Source organism: Pongo abelii, chromosome 7, assembly GCF_028885655.2.
Source record: "Pongo abelii isolate AG06213 chromosome 7, NHGRI_mPonAbe1-v2.0_pri, whole genome shotgun sequence".
NCBI classification, from domain to species: domain Eukaryota; kingdom Metazoa; phylum Chordata; class Mammalia; order Primates; family Hominidae; genus Pongo; species Pongo abelii.
Window position 1 is genome coordinate 9947186 of NC_071992.2, and position 23165 is coordinate 9970350.

The 23165-nt window shown below is 43.7% G+C and overlaps 1 protein-coding gene and 1 pseudogene across 1 annotated transcript; both read left to right on the top strand.

The window, feature by feature from the left end:
* Positions 1-1314: 1314 nt before the first annotated feature.
* Positions 1315-3377, top strand: LOC134761838 (olfactory receptor 7E24-like; annotated as a pseudogene).
* Positions 3378-18695: 15318 nt separating this feature from the next.
* On the top strand, positions 18696-22792 carry LOC129047586 (olfactory receptor 7E24-like). Its single transcript, XM_063726403.1, has 2 exons — positions 18696-18852; positions 21861-22792. The coding sequence occupies exons 1-2, from the start codon at positions 18729-18731 to the stop codon at positions 22790-22792; spliced, it is 1056 nt and encodes a 351-aa protein (XP_063582473.1). The 5' UTR covers positions 18696-18728.
* The last annotated feature ends 373 nt before the right edge of the window (positions 22793-23165 follow it).

Below are 23165 nucleotides of genomic sequence, written 5' to 3' on the forward strand. Positions count from 1 at the left end.
CACATGGGGTACACCCACTGTAATATTACGTGTAATTTCTCCCTAGCATGTTACGAGTAACATCTCAGTGTGTAAACACATGGTGAACACCCACTGTGACCTTAAGTGTAATATCCCCCTAGGATGTTACAAATAAAATCACAAGGTGTCCACCCGTGGTGTACACGCACTGTGATGTTAGGAATAATATCTCCCTAGGATAATACGAATAACACCACAGGGTGTACAGAAACTGTGATATTAGAGGTAGTATCTCTCTAGGATGTTAAGAATCAGGTTATCACAGGGTGTACACCCACTGTCATACTGGGAGCAGTATCTCTCTAGGATAGTACAAATAATATCACAGAGTGCACACCCAGTGTGATATTAGGAGCAATATCTCTATGGGATATTACAAATTAGATCACAGAGTGTACACACATGGTGTACATCCACTTGGATATTAGGAGTAATATCTTCCTAGGACATTACAAAGAACATCACAGAGTGTACACCCACTGTAATATTAAGAGTCGCATCTCCCTAGGTTATTACAAATAATATCAGAGGGTGTGCACCCACTGCGATATTAGGAGTAATATCTTCCTAGGGTATTACAAATATTTTCACAGTGTGTACACACGTGGTGAACACTTACTGTGATATTAGGAGTAATATCTACCCAGTATATAACAACATCACAGGGTGTACACCCACTTTGATATTAGCTGTAAGACTTTTTAAGTTGTTACAAATAATATCACAGGGTGTACAAACATGGTGTACACTCACTGTGATAGTAGGAGTCGTATCTCCATAATACATTTTGAACAATATCACAGGGTGTAAACCCACTGTATTATTAGGAGTAATATCTCTGTAGGATATTACAATTAATATCACAGGGTGTACACCCACTGTGATGTTAGGAGCAATATCTTTTTAGGATATTGCAAATAATATCACAGGGTGTTCGCCCACCCTGATGTCAGGAGCAATATCTCCCTAGGATATCAAAACTAGTATCACAGGGTGTACAATCCCTGTCTTCCAGGTTCTAAGGGATTCTCCTGTTTCAGTCTCTCGAGTAGCTAGGTTTACCCACCACCATGCCTGGCTAATTGTTTTTTTCTTTGTTTTCACTAGAGACGGGGTTTCACCATGTTGGCCAGGCTGCTCTTGAACTCCTGACCTCAGGTGATCCATCAGCCTCGGCCTCCCAAAGTGCTGGGATTACAGGTGTGAGCCATGGCGCTTGGCCAAGAGTTATATATTCAATTAATTTGGAGACACAGCTCCCACATTTGACTATGCATGGTCTTTTATGAAGAAATGATGTCAGAAAACCTAAGGATGGCAATAAATATGAAAAGTAACTGGCATGCTAAGAGGTCTTCTGATTAAGAGCTATAAGGTTCGATTTCATTTTTAGATAATGCGGTCCTAACTCTTGTGTCGTCCTTTTAAATATTCTACATCAAAGGAATTTGTAGCACGGTGTCAGAATAAAATAAAGGGTATTTCACTGCTTCTTAATTTCTTTCAATTAGACTGAGATCTTTTTCTTAAAGAGAGAAGCATGTTTTTATTGCATGTTATTGTTTCTGAAAAGAGTAGGCCGTATTTTACTGAGATCACGGATTTCTTATATATTAGGTTTTGGTCTTCTAACATTCTTCAGTGGATTTTCTCTAAAGTAGTATCTACAGAAAGAGTTGAATAGCAAAAAAGGAAATCATGTACTAATTCTGAGATTTTTGGGTTTGTCACAGCTGAGAACTATTGCTGACGGTGTATGGTCCTCAAGTGTGAAAATGTTCCTTGTGAATTGCTTGCACCCAAAATATACACACGGCATTAAGGGCTGGTTTTTATCTTCTATTTTTCCAGTCCTCTTTTCTTCTCAAGGTGTCCAAGTCACACAGAGCCACGGAATCTCACAGGTGTCTGAGAATTCCTCCTCCTGGGACTCTCAGGGGATCCAGAACTGCAGCCCGTCCTCCCTGGGCTGTCCCTGTCCATGTACCTGGTCACGGTGCTGAGGAACCTGCTCATCATCCTGGCTGTCAGCTCTGACTCCCACCTCCACAGACCAATGTGCTTCTTCCTCTCCAACCTGTGCTGGGCTGACATCGCTTTCACCTCAGCCACGGTTCCCAAGATGATTGTGGACATGCAGTGGCATAGCAGAGTCGTCTCTTATGCGGGCTGCCTGACACGGATGTCTTTCTTGGTCCTTTTCACATGTATAGAAGACATGATCCTGACTCTGATGGCCTATGACTGATTTGTGGCCATCTGTCACCCCCAGCATCCAGTCATCATGAATCCTCACCTCGGTGTCTTCTTCGTTTTGGTGTCCTTTTACCTTAGCCTGTCGGATGGATTGTGTTACGATTCACTCTCTTCAAGAATGTGGAAATCTCCAATTTTGTCTGTCACCCATCTCAACTTCTCAACCTTGCCTGTTCTGACAGCGTCATCAATAGCATATTCATATATTAAATAGTGCTATGTTTGGTTTTCTTCCCATTTCAGGGATCCTTTTGTCTTACTCTAACATTGTCCCCTCCATTCTAAGAGTTTCATCGTCAGATGGGAAGTCTAAAGCCTTCTCCATCTGTGGCTCTCACCTGGCAGTTGTCTGCTTATTTTATGGAACAGGCATTGGCATGTACCTGACTTCAGCTGTGTCACCACCCCCCAGGAGTGGTGTGGTGGCATCAGGGATGTACACTGTGGTCACCCCCATGCTGAACCCTCTCATCTACTGCCTGAGAAATAGGGACATTCAAAGTGCCTTGTGGAGGCTGTGCAGCAGAACAGTCGAATCTCATGATCTGTTCCATCCTTTTTCTTGTGTGGGTAAGAAAGGGCAGCCACATTAAATCTCTACATCTGCAAATCCTGCCCCTTAGTCACATTATTGTTGTTGCTTGATGGCTTTTATTCCTTTCCACATTTCCTATGTGAATATTGCTTTCTTCATCATGCCTTTAACTGGAATGTGTGAGTATTCTGGGATCCTTTGTTTAGCATAAACCTCATGACTGAATCCTCTATACCTAGGCAGCCTCCTTTAGTTTCTGACCAGTAACCCTGTCCTCCAGGTGGAATCACAACCATCTTTTTATATACAGGATGTCCTTACTTCATTTTGGAATTCCCTGAACATCGACTTTATGGAAGCAATATACAGCATGTCCTCCAACACCATTGTTGTGTTCAAAGTTGTTATGATGTTGATGAGGAATAAGTGGTTTCACTATATATAATTTTGCTTAAAGGTGAAGTTTCCAAGAGACTATCAAAGATGATAAGTGAGGATATACTATACACCAAATTCATATCCTCTTCCAGAGTTCATGTGGAATTTCTCTATAAACTGCTTCTAGAGAATTTATTTAGGCAGGTTATGCTTAGAGATCCATGTCACCGGTACTCAAGCTTGTCTTTGAATCAAATCACCAGGGAAGCTTACAAATGATGAGGCCTGGGTCTCATTACATGAGATTCTGATTTACTTGCACCTGTGGAGGTATGTGGATTTTTTTTTTTCCTTTTAAAGCACCACAGGTGATTCCATTGATGAAGTTTTTAGAGGTATCAAGCTCCAATAAGTAAGAAAAGAACTTAATTCTAATATGATTTCTTCAAATATTATCTTCAAATGCGTTGTCCTTCAACACCATACAAATTTTTATTATGCTGTTTTTTCTTACCATTTAGCATTTTCTTTTTTTTTATTTTATATTTTTTTGAGTCAGAGTTTCACTCTTGTTGCCCAGGCTGGAGTGCAATGGCACGATCTTGGCTCACTGCAACCTTTGCCTCCCGCATTCAAGTGATTCTCCTGTCTCAGCCTTCTGAGTAGCTGGGATTACTGGCATGCACTACCACGCCCGGCTATTTTTTTTTTTTTTTTTTGTATTTTTGGTAGAGACAATATTTCTTCATATTAGTCAGCCTGGTCTTGAACTCCCGACCTCAGGTGATCTGCCCGCTTCGGCCTCCTAAAATGCTGGGATTACAGGCGTGAGGGACCGCGCCCAGCCACCACTTAGTATTTTCATTTTACATTTGTTGAAGTTATGGATTTATATACCCATTGATTGCTGCTTTATGATACACTTGCATATACATAAAATGGGAAATAGAAAAGAATAAAATGGGCACAGTATCTCTAAAGTTTCACTTTCCCAGACATTATTTGATATAAGTTTCAATTAAGAAACTGTGGTATACACACACAGCGAAGGATTATTCAGCCTCAAAAGCAGCGAAATCCTCTCCACAGTAGAAAAAATGGATGAGATCGCAGGTCTGTATATGAAGTGAAATAAGCCAGGCACAGAATGAGAAATATTACATGTCCTCACTTCTATGTAGGAAGAAAAAAGGAAATCTTGGTCAGATGTGGTGGCTCAGACCTGTAATCCCAGCAATTTGGGAGGCCGAGTCGCACAGATCACTTGAAGCCAGGAGCTTGAGACCGGCCTGGCCAACATGGTGAAACCCCATCTCTACTAAAAACACAAAACATTAGCCGGGCGTGGTGACTCGTGCCTGTAGTCTCAGCTACTCGGAAGGCTGAGGCCCAAGAAGTACTTGAACTCGGGAGGTGGAGGTTGCAGTGAGCCCGCATTGTGCTTGTATGCTCCAACCTGGGCAACAGAAAGAGACTCCATCACACACCTACACACAAAAGGAATATCAGGAAGGTGGAAAGTATAAAGGTGGTTAGCAGAACCTAGGAAGAAAAGGCGTGGGATGGGGAATGTAGTGAAGTGGATAATTGGGCCCCAAAATACAGAAAGACGGAATAAGTGAGTTCCAGTGTTTGATAGTACACTATGAAAATTTTAGTTCACAAGAATTTCTTGCATATTTCCAGATGCTTTGGTAAGAAGCTTCCTCACTTTCTCATTATGCTGGTTTTTAAGCTATTCTCTTTCTGCTCTTGAAATCATGCTGTTTTTTTGTTTTTGGTTTTTTGTTTTGAGATGGAGTTTTGCTCTTCTTGCACAGGCTGGAGTGTAATGGTGCAATCTTGGCTCACCACAACCTCTGCCTCCTGGGTTCAAGCGATTCTCCTGCCTCCATCTCCCGAGTCACTGGGATTACAGGCAGGAGCCAGCACGCCCAGCTAATGTTGTATTTTTAGTAGAGACGAGGGTTTCTCCCTGTCGGTCAGGCTGGTCTTGAACTCCTGACCTCAGGTGATCCGCCTGCCTCGGCCTACCAAAGTGTTGGGATTACAGGCGTGAGCAAACTCGCTAGGCCCATGCTGTATCTTTATCTGTTGTCTGTTGTTGTTTGTTTGTCTTTGAGCCCAGAAGTAACTTCTCACCTATATGTTCAAATGATTTTCAACATGAGTGCTAAGAAAGTTCATTGGTGGAAAAGCAGCCTTTTCAAGAAATGATGTTGGAGAAACTTGATTTCCACATGCAGAAGAATGAAGGTGGACCCTATGTCACACCAGGTACAAAAATTCACACAAACTGGAACAAAGACCTAACCCCAAGTGCTGTAAGTATAATATGCCTAAAAGAAAACATTGGCCACACTTTCATGACATCAGATTGAGCAGTGCTTTCTGGGATATGACACCAAAAGCATAGGCAACAAAAGAAAATTAGATTCCTTGGATTACATCTAAATGACAGACACTTTTGTGCATCAAAAAACACTGTGAACTGAGTGAAAAGATAACCCATGGATTAGGAAAAATATTTGCAATCATATATCTGAAAAGAGGCTGATATCCATCATATATAAAGAACAGCTAGAAATAAACAACAAGAAACCCAAAGCATCCCATTCAAAATGGTCAGAAGATTCAAGTAGACGTGTCCCTAAAGAAGATATAGCAACGGCCAATAAGCATCTAAAATAATGTTCAAAATCACTAATCCTAGGGAAGCACAAATCAAACCAATAATGTGATACCACGCATTAGGATGGATATGATAAACAAGCAAGCATTGGTGAAACTAGAGGGAAGTAGGAATGCTCGAATATGATTGGAGGGAATGTAAAACCGTGAAGGACCAGGGAAAATAGTATAGCGTGTACTGGAAAAATCAGAAACAGAATTATCAGATGTTCCCGCAATTACACGTGTGGGTACCTACCAGAAAGAATTAGAAGCCAGGAGTGGAAGAGATATTTGTAAACCCATATTCATAGCAGCATTATTCACAAGAGCCAAAATGTGGAAGCAACCCAAGGGTTCGTGGACAGATGAATGGAAAAGCACACTGCAGTTCATTCACACAGTGGAAGACTATTCAGCCTTCAAAAGGCAGGCACTTCTGGCCGGTGCGGTGGCTCATGCCTGTAATCCCAGCATCTTGGAAGACCGAGGTGGGCGGATCACCTGAGGTCAGGAATTCAAGACCAGCCTGGCTATTTTGGTGAAACCCTGTCTTTACTGAAAATGCAAAATATTAGACGAGCGTGGTGGCGTGTGCCTATAATCCCAGCTACTCGGGAGGCTGAGGCACAAGAATCGCTTGAACCCGGGAGGCGGAGGTTGCAGTGAGCCCAGACTGTGCCACTGCACTCCAGCCTGTGCGACAGAGTGAGCGTCCACGTAAACACAAAACAAAATAAAACAAAACAAAAAAGCAACAAAACCAGACAGGCACTTCTGACACAGGCTGCAACATGGATAAACCTTGAAGACATTATCGTCAGTGAAATAAATGAATCCCAAAAGGATAAAGATGACCATGCTCAGTGGCTCGCACCTGTAACCCCAGCAGTTTGGGAGGCTGAGGCAGGCGGATCACTTAAGGTCAGGAGTTCGAGACCAGCCTGGCCAATAGGGTGAAAGCTCATCTCTATTAAAAATACAAGAATTAGCTGGGTGTGGTGGCGCACGCCTGTAATCCCAGCTACTCGGGAGACTGAGACACAAGAATCGCTTGGACCCACGATGTGGAGGTTGCAGTGAGCCGAGATCACGCCACTGCACTCCAGCCTGGGTGACAGAGAAAGACTCTGTCTCCAAAAAATAATAAAAAATCAAAAATAAAAATTAAAATAAAAATTAAACACGGGATCATTCCACTTATATCAAGTGTCTAGAGGAGTTGAACTCATAGAGTTGCAAAATAGAATGGTGACCCCCAGGGGTGGGCGAGAGAGAGGAATGGAGAGTTTGGTTAATGGGTGCAATTTCCATTTTGAAAGATAAAACTGTTCGGGAGACGATGGCGGTGATGGTTGCTAAACAATGTGAATGTACTTAATGTCATTAAACTGTAAACTGAAAAAGAGTGGAAATTGTAAATGTTTATACTGGCCATTCTATATGAAAGAATATATATTTATCCTTTGTATTATTAATAAGTGGTCTATTTTCCCCTAATCAAAGATGAACATTAAAGCAGTTGGATCTTGAAAAAGAAAAGCAAGAAGCGAATAATGCACACAAGCTTTCTCCTGATTAGAGGAAGAGCCCCAAATCTTCTACAGACACTGCCTTTTCTCTTCTTCTTGCATTATTATGAGGAAATCCTTAGAAGTTGGGGAACTTGGGCGACTCTGGCTAATGAGGAGCTCTCTGCCTTGAGCCCCCCAGGCCATAGAATAGTAAATACTCAGTCTGTGCCTCCAGCCCTGCACTGTGAGGTTGCAGTCCTGTGGGCTCCACACCTGTCACCTGTATCCGGAGGCTCATGTCTCACCCTGTCTTCCTGACAGTCTTGAGGATGGAGTCTGAGCCTCCATCCTGCACCCAGCATCCAGCATCCAGCGAGGACAGTCGACTTGTTCTCCATGGTCATGGACCAGCAGAGGGGAAGGGCAGTTCAGTGAGTGCTGAGGGATGGTCGGGAGCCTTGTTTTGTTTCCTCATCCTCAGGACAAACAGAAGAGTGCGGTGGGCAGATGGGAGGGGACCAATGTGCACACTGTCAGCTCAGCAGAATGTGGAGTTTCTGTTCTTGGTTGTGGTGGGGGTCTCAGAAATCTTATTCCAAATTTTGCTTTCCTCCCCAACTGGTTGTCCTTTTCATAGACATCTCACCCATGATAGCAGGGGATGCGTCCCCCTGGGACCTGAGGAGTAACATCCCACTGGAATGTTACGAATAATATCACAGTGTGTACACCAACTGTGATATTGGGAGTCCTATTTATTTTTAGGATACTAGGAGGAATATCACAGTAGGTGTACACAAATAGTGTGACACCTTCTGTGATATTAAAAGATATATCTCCCTAGGGTATTATGAATAACCCAGTGTGTACACCTACTGTGATATTTGAAGTAATATCTCCCTAAGATACAACAAAAAATATCAAAGGGTGGACCCAGTCTGTGATATCAAAAGCAACATCTCTGTGGATATTCCAAACAATATCACAGGGTGTACACAGCCTGTGACATTAGGAGTAGCATCCCCATAAGATATTCCAAGTAATATCACAGGGTGTACACCACATGTGACATTAAAAGTAACATCTTCTTAGGATATTACGAACAACATCACAGGGTGTATGCCCCCTGTGACCTTAGAAGTAACATCTCCGTAGAATACTATGAATAATATCACGGGTGTACACCCCATGTGACATTAGGAGTAACACCTCCCAAGGATATTACGAAGAATATTACTGGGTGTACACCCTCTGTCATATTAGGAGTAACATCCATCTAGGATATTATGAATAATATCACAAGGTGTACACACACTGTGATATTCGGAGAGATCAGTCAATGGGATACAAGGTATCGTATCACAGAATGTGCACGCATGGCCTGCACCCACTATGATGTTAGAAGCAATATCTCCCTATGATAGTATGAGAAATATCAAAGGGAGTACACTCTCTGTGATATTAGATGTCATGTTTACCATGGATATTACAAATAATATCACAGGGTGTACACACATGAGGTACACCCACTGTGGTATTATTTGTACTGTCTTAGAGAAATGTAACTGTCTAATATAACACAGAGAGCTATAACTCTGTAAAATCCCTGAGACATTAAAAATAATCCGTTGTGAGATTTACAGTAATATCTCCCTATACGAGTACAAGTATTATCGAAGGGTGTCCACCCCCTGTGACGTTAGGAGTAACATCCTTCTGGTTATCAGTAATAATATGATAAGGCATACACACCCTGTGACGTTTTGTACACCCTTTGTGACATGAAAAGTCAACCCCCCTAGTATATTACGAATAATATCAAAGGCAGTTGACGCATACGGTGTACACATCCTGTTACATTAGGCGTAATCTTTTTCTGGGATTTACGAATAATATCACAGAAGGTGTACACACACGGTGTACACTCCAGGTGACATTAGGAGCAACATCCCCCCAAGATATTAGAAATAATATTACCAGGGTTGCGCACACATGGTGTACTCTCCCTGTGACAGTAGCAGCAACATTCAGCTGGAATATTACGAATAACATCAGAGGGGGTGTACACACATAACGTACGCAACTTGTAAAATTAGGAGTAGCATCTCCCTACGATGTTGTGAATAATATCACAGAATGTGTACACACATGGCGGTTACTCCATGGGATGTTAGGAGTTACATCCTTCTAGTATGTTAGGAATAATACCACAAAGGTGTTCACACATGGTTAACAGCATATGGGATATTAGGATTAACATCCCTCGAGAATATTACAAATAATATCACAGGGGCTGTGCACACAGGGTGCACATGCCCTGTGACATTAGGAGTTCATTTCCCTGACACATTATGACTAATATCACAGAGTGTACACCTTCTGTGACATTTGGAGTAACGTCCCCTAGGATAGTACGAATAATATCACAGGGTGTACATACCCTGTGAACTGAGGGGTAACACCTTTCTAGGATATCGTGAATAATATCACAAAACGCACAGCCCCTGTGACACGAGGAGTAACATCCACCTAGGATATTAGGAATAATATCACAGGGAGTACACCCCTTGTGACAGTAGGAGTAACCTCCCCCGAGGATATAACGAACAAATACAGAGGATGTACACGTGTTGTGACATTAGCAGTAACATCCATTTAGGATATGAATATTATCAGAGTGTGAACACCCCCTGTGATATTAAGAGTAACATCCCCCTACGATACTGGGAATCATATCATACAGTGTCCAGCCCCTGTGACATTAGAGGTAGCATTTCGTTAGGATATTATGAATAATATTCCAAGGTATAGAGCCCCTGGTATGTTAGCAGTAACATTTCCATAAAATATTAGGAAGAATATCACTGTTTGCACACCACAGGTGACATTAGGAGTAACGGCCCCCAAAATTATTATGAATAACTTCATAGGGTGTACGCCCTCTGTGACATTACGGGTAACATCTTTCTAAAATATTACGAATAATATCGCAAAATGTACATCCCTGTGACATTAGAAGTAACATCGCCCGAGGATATAAGAAATAATATCAGACGGTGTACCTGCATTGTGACATCAGTGGTAACATCCCTTGAGGGTATTATGAAAATTTTCGGAGTGTGAACACCTTCTGTGACATTAGGAGTAACATCACCCTACAATATTGGGAATAATACCACACGATGTACACCGCCTGTGACATTAGTGGTAACATTTCTTTAGGATATTACTGATAATATGACAGGGTGTACAGCCCCTGTGATATTAGGAGTGACATATCCAAAAAACTTTACAAATAATATCACTGTTTGTACACCACGTGTGACATTAGGAGTAACATCCCCCGAAACTATTATGAATAACTTCACAGGTTGTACACCCTCTGTGATATTAGGAGTTAATCTCCTCCTAGAATGTGAAGAATAACATCACAGGATGCACACCCCCGTGACATGAGGAGTAACATCACTCTAGGATATGATGAATAATAGAAAAGTGTACACAATGTGTATGGTGGGAGTAACATCTCCCTGGAAAACGAAGAATCATAGCATAGAAAGCGCACCCATGTGACATTAGGAGTCACATCCTCTTAGGATATTACCAATAACATCACAAGGTGTACACGCATTGTGACATTAGGAAAAATATCCAGCTAGTATACTGTGAATAATATCACAGCGTGTACACATTTGCGATAGTAGGAGTAACATCTCCCTAGAATATTACGAAGAATATCACAGGGTGTACACACCCTGCGACTTTAGGATAATCATCCCCCTGGATAACTACAAATAATTTCACAGGATGTTAAACCCCTGTGACAATAGGAATAATATACTTCTGGGATATGATGAAAAATATCACAGTGTGTACACCCACTGTGATATTAAAAGTTATACCTCCCTCAGATATTGTGAATAATATCACAGGGTGTACACCATGTGTGCACACCCACTGTGATTTTTAAAGTGATATCTCCTTTGGATATTATGAATAATATCAAGGGGTGTACTCACCCTATGACATTAAGATAATATCCCTTTAGGATATTCGAAATAATATCCCAGGGTGTACACTCCATGTGACATTACAAGTAACATCTTCCTAGAATATTACGAATAAGATCCCAGGGTTGACATCCCCTGTGATTTTAAAAGTAAAATCACCCCTAGAATATTCCTGATAATAACACATGGTGTATACCCCTGTGACGTTAGGGGTAACACACTTCCAGGGTATTACGAATAATATCAGAAGGTGTACACACATGGTGACATTAGTAGTAATATCCTGCTAGTATACTGTGAATAATATCACAGGGTATACACACCTGTGACATTAGGAGTAACATCCACACTGGAATATTCCGAATAATATCACAGGGCGTACACCTCCTGTGATTTTAGGAGTATCATCCCACTAACATATTAGGAATACTATCACAGGGGGATAGGCTGTGTAATATCACAGGGTGTACACGCCCTGTGACATTAGGAGTAACATCTTTCTAGAACATCACAAGTAATATCACAACGTGTACACGCCCTGTGACACTAAAAGTAAAATCCCCCTAAGATGTTCCGAATATTATCACAGGGAGTACACTGCGTGTGACATAGGAGTAATAATCCGTGAGGATATAACGAATAACATCAGAGGGTGTACATGTATTGTGACATTAGTAGTAACATCTCGCTAGGATATTACAAGTAATAGCACAAGGTGTAGACCCCGTGTTACATTAATTTCTGTAACATTCCCCTAGAAGACGACCAACAACATGAAAGGGTGTAGAACACCTGAGATTTATGAGTAACATTTCTATAGAATATTAAAAGTAATATCATTCGGTGGGCACGCCGTGTGACATTCGGGGTAATATCCCACGAAACTGTGACAAAAAATTTCAAAAGGTGTACACAGTCTGTGACTTTAAAAGTAACATCACGCTAGGATATTACGAATAATATCACAGGGTATAGAGCCCTGAGACATGAGGAGTAATATCTTTTTAGGATATGACGAATAAGATAACAAGATGTACACAACCTGTGACATTAGGTGTAACCTCCGTCTAGGAGACAATGAATAATATTGCAGCGAACACACTCCCTGTTATAATAGGAGATACATCCCCGTGGGATATTATGAATAATATCACAAGGTGCACACACATTGTGACTTCAGTGCTAATATTCCTCTTGTATACTGTGAATAATATCACAGGGTGTACACCCCTGTAAGAGCCAGCCCCTCCTCCCACCCCGGGCTCTTAGGACAGACATCGCAAGGGGGTGGGGCACCCCCCGCGATGCGGGGTGTAAGAGCCAGCCCCTCCTCCCCACCCGGCTCTTAGGACCCCCATCGCAGGGGGGTGGGGCACCCCCCGCGATGCGGGGAGTAAGAGCCAGCCCCTCCTCCCCTCCCCGGCTCTTAGGACCCCCATCGCAGGGGGGTGCGCACCCCCCTGCGATGCGGGGAGTAACAGCCAGCCCCTCCTCCACCCCCTGGTTTTTAGGATCCGCGGTGGACTCACAGCCTGTTTACCGTATTGTGAGTTATATTATCTCCCCCTCTGGAGATTATGAACTGTTTCACAGACGGGTGTATACCCTCGGTGTACATTTTATTATTAACATGAATATGAATGATCGATATTAATATTAATATTAAGAAGTAATTGCTAATAAAAAGTATTCAGATTATAAATATTAACATTAATTATTAGGAGCGAATATTACTGCTTTCTAATGGATAAGATCAATGTCAGTTATTAATATCAGGCGTCATTAATCGTTAATATTAATCGTTTATTGTTATCGTTAGTATAACTATTTAATATTAATTATCGTTATTATCAGTTTTGATTTTTGAAATTATATTATCAGTTATTAATATTGATAATTGTTAGTGTCAATTAATAATTGTGATTTTTAATTGCGGTAAGTCACATTGCGCCATTCCACCCCTCCCTCGGCAGCTAATTTACGACCCAAAGCGGGGATACAAATGCCCCTGAGAGAGCAGCGGTATACTGGGATAGATGAGGATGATCACGTGGTGGAGAGGCCTGCTTAACAGGATGGTACCCTCCTCGTGAAGGGTACCTGCCCTTCACCTCCGTCGACCTTCTCAACTGGAAAAACAATAGACCGCCCTATACCGAAGAGCCACCAGCCCTAATTGATTTGCTCCAAACAGTTATCCAGACCCAGAACCACACCTGGGCCTTTTGCCACCAGTTGCTCATGTTCCTCTTTAACAGCGAAGAAAGGCGGAGAGTCCTCCAAGCAGCAACTAAGTGGCTAGAGGAACATGCACCAGCTGATTACCAAAACCCCCAAGAATATGTAAGGACCCAGTTACCAGGAACCGACCCCCAGTTGGACCCACATGAAAGAGAGGATATGCAAAGGCTAAACCGAGAATGGGAAGCTCTCCTGGAAGGATTAATGAGGGGAGCTCAGAAGGCCACAAACGCTAACAAGGTCTCTGGGGTCATTCAGGGAAAAGAAGAAAGTCCAGCACAATTCTACCAGAGACTGTGTGAGGCCTATGGTATGTATACTCCCTTTGATCCCGATAGCCCTGAAATCAGCGCATGATTGACGTGGCTTTAGTCAGTCAAAGAGCAGTAGACATGAGAAGAAAACCGCAGAAACAGGCTGGGCTTGCAGGGATGAATACATCAAAATTACTAGAAATAGCTAGTCAGGTGTTTGTAAACAGTGATGCAGTAAGACATAAGGAAAATGGCAAAGAGAATGGAGGTCAGGCCCGGCGAAACACCGACCTGTTTGTTAGCTGCAGCAATCAGAGGGGCCCCCCCAAAGAGGCAAGGGAAGGGGTCCCTGGGAAAGAAACTCAGCTTGGCTGTCAGAGTTTGCAGCGTAATCAGTCTGCTTATTGTAAAGAAATAGGACAGTGGAAGAACAAATGCCCTCAGCTCAAAAGAAAACAAGATGACTCAGAGCAGAAGGCCCTGGACAAGGAGGAAGGGGTCCTGCTCAACCTGGCAGAAGGGTTTTTGGACTGAGGGAGACCGGGCTCAAGCGTCCCCAAAGAGCCTCTGGTCAGAATGACAGTTGGGTGTAGAGACATTGATTTTCTTGTAGATAGCGGTGATGAAATTTCGGTAGTAACCGTCCCGGTTGCCCCCTTATCCAAAAAGACTGTTGACATCATCGGAACCACGGGGGTTTCAGCAAAGCAAGCTTTCTGCTTGCCTCGGACTTGTACTGTAGGAGGACATAAAGTCATTCATCAGTTTTGGTACATGCCTGACTGTCCCTTGCCCTTTTTGAGGAGGGACTTGCTCAGCAAGCTGAGAGCCACTATCTCTTTGACAGAGCACGGCTCTTTGCTGCCGAAGTTACCCGGAACGGGAGTCATTATGACCCTTACTGTCCCCCGAGAGGAGGAATGGAGACTTTTCTTATCTGAACTGGGCCAAGAGAGAAGACCTGCTCCGGCTAAGCGGTGGCCAAGAGTACGGGCGGAAGAAAACCCTCCGGGATTGGCCAGTTAAGACTGGGGCCCAGCCGGTTAGGCAAAAACAGGACCCGGTCCCCAGAGAAGCTCTTCAAGGTATCCAGGTCCGTCTCAAGCACCTAAGAACTGTTGAAATTATTGTTCCTTGTCAGTCTCCATGGAACACTCCTCTCCTGCCTGTTCCCAAGCCGCGGACCAAGGACTACTGGCCATTACAGGATTTGTGCTTCCTGAATCAATCTACACTGACTTGACATCCAACAGTACCTAACCCATCCACATTGCTGGGGTGGCTGCCAGCTGAGGACAGCTGGTTCACCTGCTTGGACCTCAAAGATGCTTTCTTTCCTATCATATTAGCCCCTGAGTGGCAGAAGCTGTTTGCCTTTCAGTGGGAAGATCTGGAGTCAGGTGTCACTACTCAGTACACTTGGACCGGGCTTCCCCAAGGGTTCAAGAACTCCCCCACCATCTTTGGGGAGGCGTTGGCTCGAGACCTCCAGAAGTTTCCCACCAGAGACCTAGGCTGCGTGTTGCTCCAGTACGTTGATGACCTTCTGCTGGGCCACCCCACGGCAGTCCGGTGCACCAAGGGAACAGATGCCCCACACCAGCACCTGGAGTGCTGTGGCTATAAGGTGTCCAAGAAGAAAGGTCAGATCAGCCGACAGCAGGTACCTTACTTGGGATTTACTATCCGACAGGGGTCGGAACGCAGCCCGGGATCAGAAAGAAAGCAGGTCATTTGCAACCTACCGGAGCCTAAGGGCAGAAGGCAAGTGAGAGAATTCTTAGGAGCTGTGGGCTTTTGTAGACAGTGGATCCCAAACTTTGCAGTATTAGCCAAGCCTTTGTATGAGGTCACAAAGGGGGCGGGGACCGGAAACCTTTGGAATGGGGATCCCAACAACAGCAAGTCTTTCATGAGTTAAAGGAAAACTTCTGGCAGCCCCAGCCCTGGGGCTACCCGATCTGACAAAGCCTTTTCCATTGTATGCTTCAGAGAGAGAATAGATGGCAGCTGGACTTTTCACCCAAACTGTGGGGCCCTCGCTGAGGCCGGTGGCCTACCTCTCTAAACAACTAGATGGGTCTTCTAAAGGATGGCCCCCCTGTTTGAGGGCCTTGGCAGCAACTGCCCTGCTAGTACAAGAAACAAATAAGCTGACTCTCGCGCAAAACCTGAACATAAAGGCCCCCCATGCTGTGGTGACTTTAATGAATGCTAAAGGATATCATTGGCTAAGGAATGCCAGACTCACCAAGTACCGAACTTTGCTCTGTGAAAATCCCCGTAAGATCATTGAAGTCTGTAACACCCTAAACCCTGCCACCTTGCTCCCACCCAGTATCAGAGAGCCCTGTTGAGCATGATCGTGTAGAAGTGATGGAGTCAGTTGACTCTAGCAGACCTGACCTCTGGGACCAGCTTCGGCCATCCGTAGACTGGGAACTATACGAGGATGGGAGCAGCTTCTTCTACCCCCAAGGAGAAAGAGGTGCAGGGTATGCAGTGGTAACCCTGGGCACTGTTCTTGAAGCCAGATCATTGCCCCAGGCCACTTCAGCCCAGAAAGCTGAACTCATTGCTTTAATTCAGGCCTTAGAACTCAGTGAAGGTGAGACTGTCAACATTTACACTGATTCTCGGTATGTCTTTTTAACCCTTCAAGTGCATGGAACGTGATAGAAAGAAAATGGCCTATTGAACTCTTCGGGAAAAGACAGAAAATATCAACAAGAAATCTTGCAATGATTAGAAGCAGTATGGAAACCCCACAAGGTGGCAGTTATGCATTGCAGAGGACACCAGTGAGCTTCCACCTTGCTGGGTTTGGGGAATTCCCAAGCTAACTCAGAGGCTCGAAAAGCAGCATCTGCCCCCTTCTGGGCATCAGTGCTCCCTCAAGCAACTGATCTTGTACCTACTTCTTCTAAAGAAGAAAGGGACTTTCTCCAGGTAGTGGGAAGGACAAGTGATGGAGGAAGGATGGATTCGGTTACCAGATGGGAGAGTAGCTTTGCCACAGTTGCTAGGAGCTGCAGTTGTACTGGCTGTGCAGAAAACCACCCATGGAGTTCAGGAGTCACTGGAAAAGTTGTTAGGCCGGTATTTCTACATCTCGGCTTTGTCAGCCCTTGCCAAAACGGTGAGGCAGCGGTGTGTTACCTGCCGACAGCATGATGCGAGGCAAGGTCCAGCCGTTCCGCTCAGCATAGAAGCTTATGAATCAGCCCCCTTTGAAGATCTCCAGGTAGACTTCACAGAGATGCCAAAGTGTGGAGGTAACAAGTATTTACTAGTTCTTGGGCGTACCTAATCTGGGTGGGTGGAGGCCTATCCAACACGAACTGAGAAAGCTGGTGAAGTAACCCCTGTGCTTCTTCGAGATCTGATTCCTGGATTTGGACTGCCCTTACGGATCGGCTCAGTAACGGGCCTGCGTTTTTGGCTGTCCTGGTACAGAAGACGGCAAAGGTATTGGGGATCACACGGAAACTGCATGCCGACTCCCAGCTTCAGAGTTCCGGAAAGGTGGAGCGGATGAATAGGACTATCAAAAATAGTACTATTGTCTTCCCCGCTGGATATTTAAAACAACACCACAAGGGCCGTCAAACCACCTACTAAATTTGAGGGAATGTTATCCTCTCCCCCCCTCCCCCGTCCCCGGATATTAGAGACAATAACACAGGGGTAATGTATACTCACTGCTTTATTGGGAGTAATATCTTCCTCTCCCTTCTTGGATATTAGGAACAATATGACAGTGTGCGTGTACGCCTGTCGCGAAATTCAATGGAATGTCATCCTGTGCCTCCCTGGACATGACGAACTATATCACGGGGAATGTACAACCTCTGAGTTATTGGGAGTGATATCATCCTCTCCCCTCTGGAAGTTACTGACAATATCACAGGGGTAGTGTACACCCTCTGGGATGTTGGGACTAATATCATCCTCCCGCCCACTGGATATTAAAAACCATATCACAAGGGGCGTGTACACACACTTCGATATTGGTATTAATACCGTCCTCTCCCTCTTTGGATATTCGGTGCCATATTTCAGGTGGGGTATACACCACCTACCATATTGGAAGTAATATGATTTTCTCCCCACCGGATATCAGAAACAATATCACAGGAGGGTGTCAACGACCCCTGCAATATTTGGGGTAATATCATTGTCTCCCCTCAAGAATATTAAGAACAATATCGTGGGGGTGGGGGGTGTACACCCACTTTCATATTTGATATCATCCTCTTCCCCCCTGGATATTAGGAACAATATCAGGAAGGGATGTACGGACCCTGCGACCTTTGCTGTCATATAATTGTCTCTCCCCTAGATATTAGGAAAGATGTCACTGGGGATGTGAACAGCCCTGCGATATTGGGAGTAGTATCATCCTCTCCCCCCTTGCATATTGGGAACAACATCACAGGTGGGGTGTAATGCCTCTGCGATATTGGGAGTAAAATTTTCCTCTCTTCCCCTGGACATTAGGAAGGGTATCAGAGGGGGTGGGTGTACATTCCCTGTCATATTCAACGTAACTTCATCCTCTCCCTCTCAGGGTATTCAGAAAAATAGGACAGGAGGGGTGTACACCCACTGCGATATTGAGAGTCCCATCATCCTCTTTTGTTCTGGATATTAGGAACAATATCACAGGGTTGTGTACACCCCCTGTGATATTGGGAGTAATATCATCCTCTCTCGCTGTGGATATTAGGAAGATTTTCACAGGGGTGTGTACACCCCCTGCGATATTGGGAGTAATATCATCCTCTCCAACCAGGAAATGACTAACAAGGTCACGGGGGAGTGTACTCCCCCTGCGATATTGGGAGTAATGTCGTCCTCTCCAAACCTGGATGTTAGCAACAAGATTACAGATGGGGTGTACACACCCTGCGACATTGGAAGTAACATGATCCTCTCCCCACCTGGATACTGGGAAAGATACCACAGCGCGGGTGTACGTTTCCTACGCTGTTGGGAGTAATCTCATTCTTTTCCTTTCTGGATATGAGGAAGAATATCACAGGGATGCTGTACAATTACTTCGATATTGGGAGTAATATCATCCTCTATTTTCCTGGATATTGGGCACAAAAACACAAAAGGGTGTACAACCCCTGGGATATTGGGAGTAATATACTCTCCTTCCCTGGATGTTAGAAAACAATATCATCAGGGCTGAACACCCCGTGCGATAATGGGAGTCATATTTACACTTTCACAGGCCATTTGGAACAATATCACAGGGGGTGTTTACAAACAGGGGTGGTGTACACCCCTGTGATATTGGGAGTAACATCATTCTCTCCACCTCTGGTTATTAAGAACAATATCCTGGCGGGAGGTGGTACACTCCCAGTGATATTGGGAATCATGTCATCCTCTCCTTCCCTGGATATTCGGAACAATATCACAGGGGGGTGTACACCTTCTGTGATATTGGAAGCAATATCATCCTCTTCCCCGATGGATATTAGAAAAAATATCACTCATGGTGTACACCCACTGTGATATTAGGAAGAATATTACAGGGTGTACACCCACTCTGACTTTAGGAGAAATAGCTCCCTAAAAGGTCACAAATAATATCACAGGGTATACAGTAATATCTCCCTAGGATATTACAAACAGTATCACAGGGTGAACACCCACTGTGATAACAGGGGTAATACCTCCCAAGGATACTACCAATAATATCACAAGGCCGTACACCCACTATGACACGGAGTGATATCTCCCTAGGATATTACGAGTAACATCACAGAATGTACTTCCATGGTGTGCACCCACGGTGATATTAGGAGTAATATCAACCCAGGACATAACTAATAACACCATGGGGAATACAGACATGATGTACAACCACGGTGATCTTATGAGAACTATCTCCCTAGGATAATACCAATAACATCACAGAGTGTACACACATGGTAGACACCCACTGTGGCACTAGGACTAATAACTTTCTAAAATATTATGAATAACATCAGAGAACATAAACACATGGTGTACCCCCAGTGTAACTTTAGGCATAATTTCTCCCTAGGATATTACGAGTAACATCTCAGTGTGTACACACGTGGTGTAAACCCACTGTGACATTAAGGGTAATATCCCCCTAGGATATGACCAGAAACATCACAGGGTGTCCACCCATGGTGTACACGCACTGTGATGTTAGGAATAATATCTCCCTAGGATATTATGAATAATACCACAGGGTGTACAGGAACTGTGAAATTAGAGGTAATATCTCTCTAGGATGTTAAGAATCATGTCATCACCGGGTGTACACCCACTGTGTTACTGGGAGCAATAACTCTCTAGGATAGTATGAATAATATCACAGAGTGTACACCCACTGTGATATGAGGAGCAATATCTCTCTGGGATGTTACAAATTAGATCACAGAGTGTACACACCTGGTGTACATCCACTTGGATATTAGGAGTAATATCTTCCTAGGACATTACAAAGAACATCACAGAGTGTACACCCACGGGAATATTAGGAGTCGTATATCCCTAGGTGATTACAAATAATATCACAGGGTGTACACCCACTGTGATATTAGGAGTAATATCTTACTAGGGTATTACGAATAACTTCATAGTGTGTACACACATGGTGTAAAATCACTGTGGTATTAGGAGTAATATCTACCGAGTAGATAACAAAGAACATCACAGGGTGTACACCCACTTTGATATTAGCTGTAATATTTTTCTAAGTTGTTACAAATAATATCACAGGGTGTACAAACAGGGTGTACACTCACTGTGATATCAGGAGTCGTATCTCCGTAATATATTATGAATAATATCATAGGGTGTACACCCACTGTATTATTAGGAATGATATCTCTGTAGGATATTACAATTCATGTCACAGGGTGTGCAGCCACTGTGATATTAGGAGCAACATCTTTCTAGGATATTACAAACACTATCACAGGGTGTACACCCACTCTGATGTCAGGAGCAATATCTCCCTAGGATATCCAAAATAATATCACAGGGTGTCCAATCTCTGCCTTCCAGGTTCTAAGGGATTCTCCTGCTTCAGCCTCCCGAGTAGCTAGGGTTACCTGTCACCATGCCTGGCCAATTTTTTTTTTTTTTTATTTTCACTAGAGACGGGGTTTCACCACGTTGGCCAGGCTGGTCTGGAACTCCTGACCTCAGGTGATCCGTCGGCCTCGGCCGCCCAAAGTGCTGGGATTACAGGTGTGAGCTACGGAGCTCGGCCAAGAGTTATATATTCAATTAATTTGGAAAATCAGCTCCCATATTTGAGTGTGCATGTACTTTTATGAAGAAAAGATGTCAGAAAGCCTAAGGATGATAATAAATATGAAAAGTAACTGGCATGTGAAAAGGTCTTCCAATGAAGAACTCTAAGGTTTGATTTCGTTTTAGAGAATGCGGTCCAAGCTCTTGTATCAACCTTATACATATTCTACATCAAAGGAATTTGTCGCAAGGTGTCAGAATACAACAGAGTGTATTTCACTTCTTCTTAATTTCTTTCAATTAGACTGAGATCTTTTTCTTAAAGAGAGAAGAGCATCTTCATTGCATTTTATTTTTTCTGAAAAGAGTAGGCCGTATTTTACTGAGATCACGGATTTCTTATATATTAGGTTTTGGTCTTCTAACATTCTTCAGTGGATTTTCTCTAAAGTAGTATGTACAGAAGGAGTTGAATAGCAAAAAAGTAAATCATGTAATAATTCTGAGATTTTTGGGTTTGTCACAACTGAGAAATATTGCTGACGGTGTATGGTCCTCAAGTGTGAAAATGTTCCTTGTGAATTTCTTGCATCCAAAATATACACACGGCATTAAGGGCTGGTTTTTATCTTTCATTTTTCCAATCCTCTTTTCTCCCCAAGTTGTCCAAGTCACACAGAGCCACGGAATCTCACAGGTGTCTGAGAATTCCTCCTCCTGGGACTCTCAGAGGATCCAGAACTGCAGCGCGTCCTCCCTGGGCTGTCCCTGTCCATGTACCTGGTCACGGTGCTGAGGAACCTGCTCATCATCCTGGCTGTCAGCTCTGACTCCCACTTCCACACCCCCGTGTACTTCTTCCTCTCCAACCTGTGCTGGGTTGACATCGGGTTCACCTCGGCCATGGTTTCCAAGATGATTGTGGACATGCAGTCGCATAGCAGAGTCATCTCTTATGCGGGCTGCCTGACACGGATGTCTTTCTTGGTCCTTTTCACATGTATAGAAGACATGCTCCTGACTCTGATGGCCTATGATGGATTTGTGGCCATCTGTCGCCCTCTGCACTACCCAGTCATCGTGAATCCTCACTTCTGTGTCTTCTTAGTTTTGGTGTCCTTTTTCCTTAGCCTGTTGGATTCCCAGCTGCACAGTTGGATTGTGTTACAATTCGCCTTCTTGAAGAATGTGGAAATCTCTCATTTTGTCTGTGAGCCATCTCAGCTTCTCAACCTTGCCTGTTCTGACAGCGTCATCAATAGCATATTTATATATTTAGATAGTACTATGTTTGGTTTTCTTCCAATTTCAGGGATCCTTTTGTCTTACTCTAACATTGTCCTCTCCATTCTAAGAATTTCATCGTCAGATGGGAAGTCTGAAGCCTTTTCCATCTGTGGCTCTCACCTGGCAGTTGTCTGCTTATTTTATGGAACAGGCATTGGCATGTACCTGACTTCAGCTGTGTCACCACCCCCCAGGAGTGGTGGGGTGGCATCAGGGATGTACACTGTGGTCACCCCCATGCTGAACCCTCTCATCTACTGCCTGAGAAACAGGGACATTCAAAGTGCCCTGTGGAGGCTGAGCAGCAGAACAGTCGAATCTCATGATCTGTTCCATCCTTTTTCTTGTGTGGGTAAGAAAGGGCAGCCACATTAAATCTCTACATCTGCAAATCCTGCAACTTAGTCACATTATTTTTATGGCTTGATGGCTTTTATTCCTTTCCGCATTTCCTATGTGAATATTGTTTTCTTCGTTATACCTTTAACTGGAATGTGTGAGTATTCTGGGATCCTTTGTTTAGCAGAAACTTCATGACTGAATCTTCTATACCTAGGCGGCCTCCTTTAGTTTCTGAGCAATAACCCTGTCCTCCAGGTGGAATCAAAACCATCTTTTTATATACATGATGTCCTCACTTCATTTTTGAATTCTCTGAAAATTGACTTTATGGAAGCAATGTACAGCAGGTCCTCCAAAACCATTGGTGCGTTCAAAGTTGTGTAGTTATAATGTTGGTGAGGAATAA

What these genes read in the sequence shown, in the direction of transcription:
- LOC129047586 (XM_063726403.1), top strand. Translation starts at nt 18,729, where the DNA reads ATGTCGTCCTCTCCAAACCTGGATGTTAGCAACAAGATTACAGATGGG. An exon ending in GGAAAGATACCACAGCGCGG is followed by an intron (nt 18,853 to 21,860) that starts GTGTACGTTTCC and finishes TGGGACTCTCAG; the next exon opens with AGGATCCAGAACTGCAGCGC.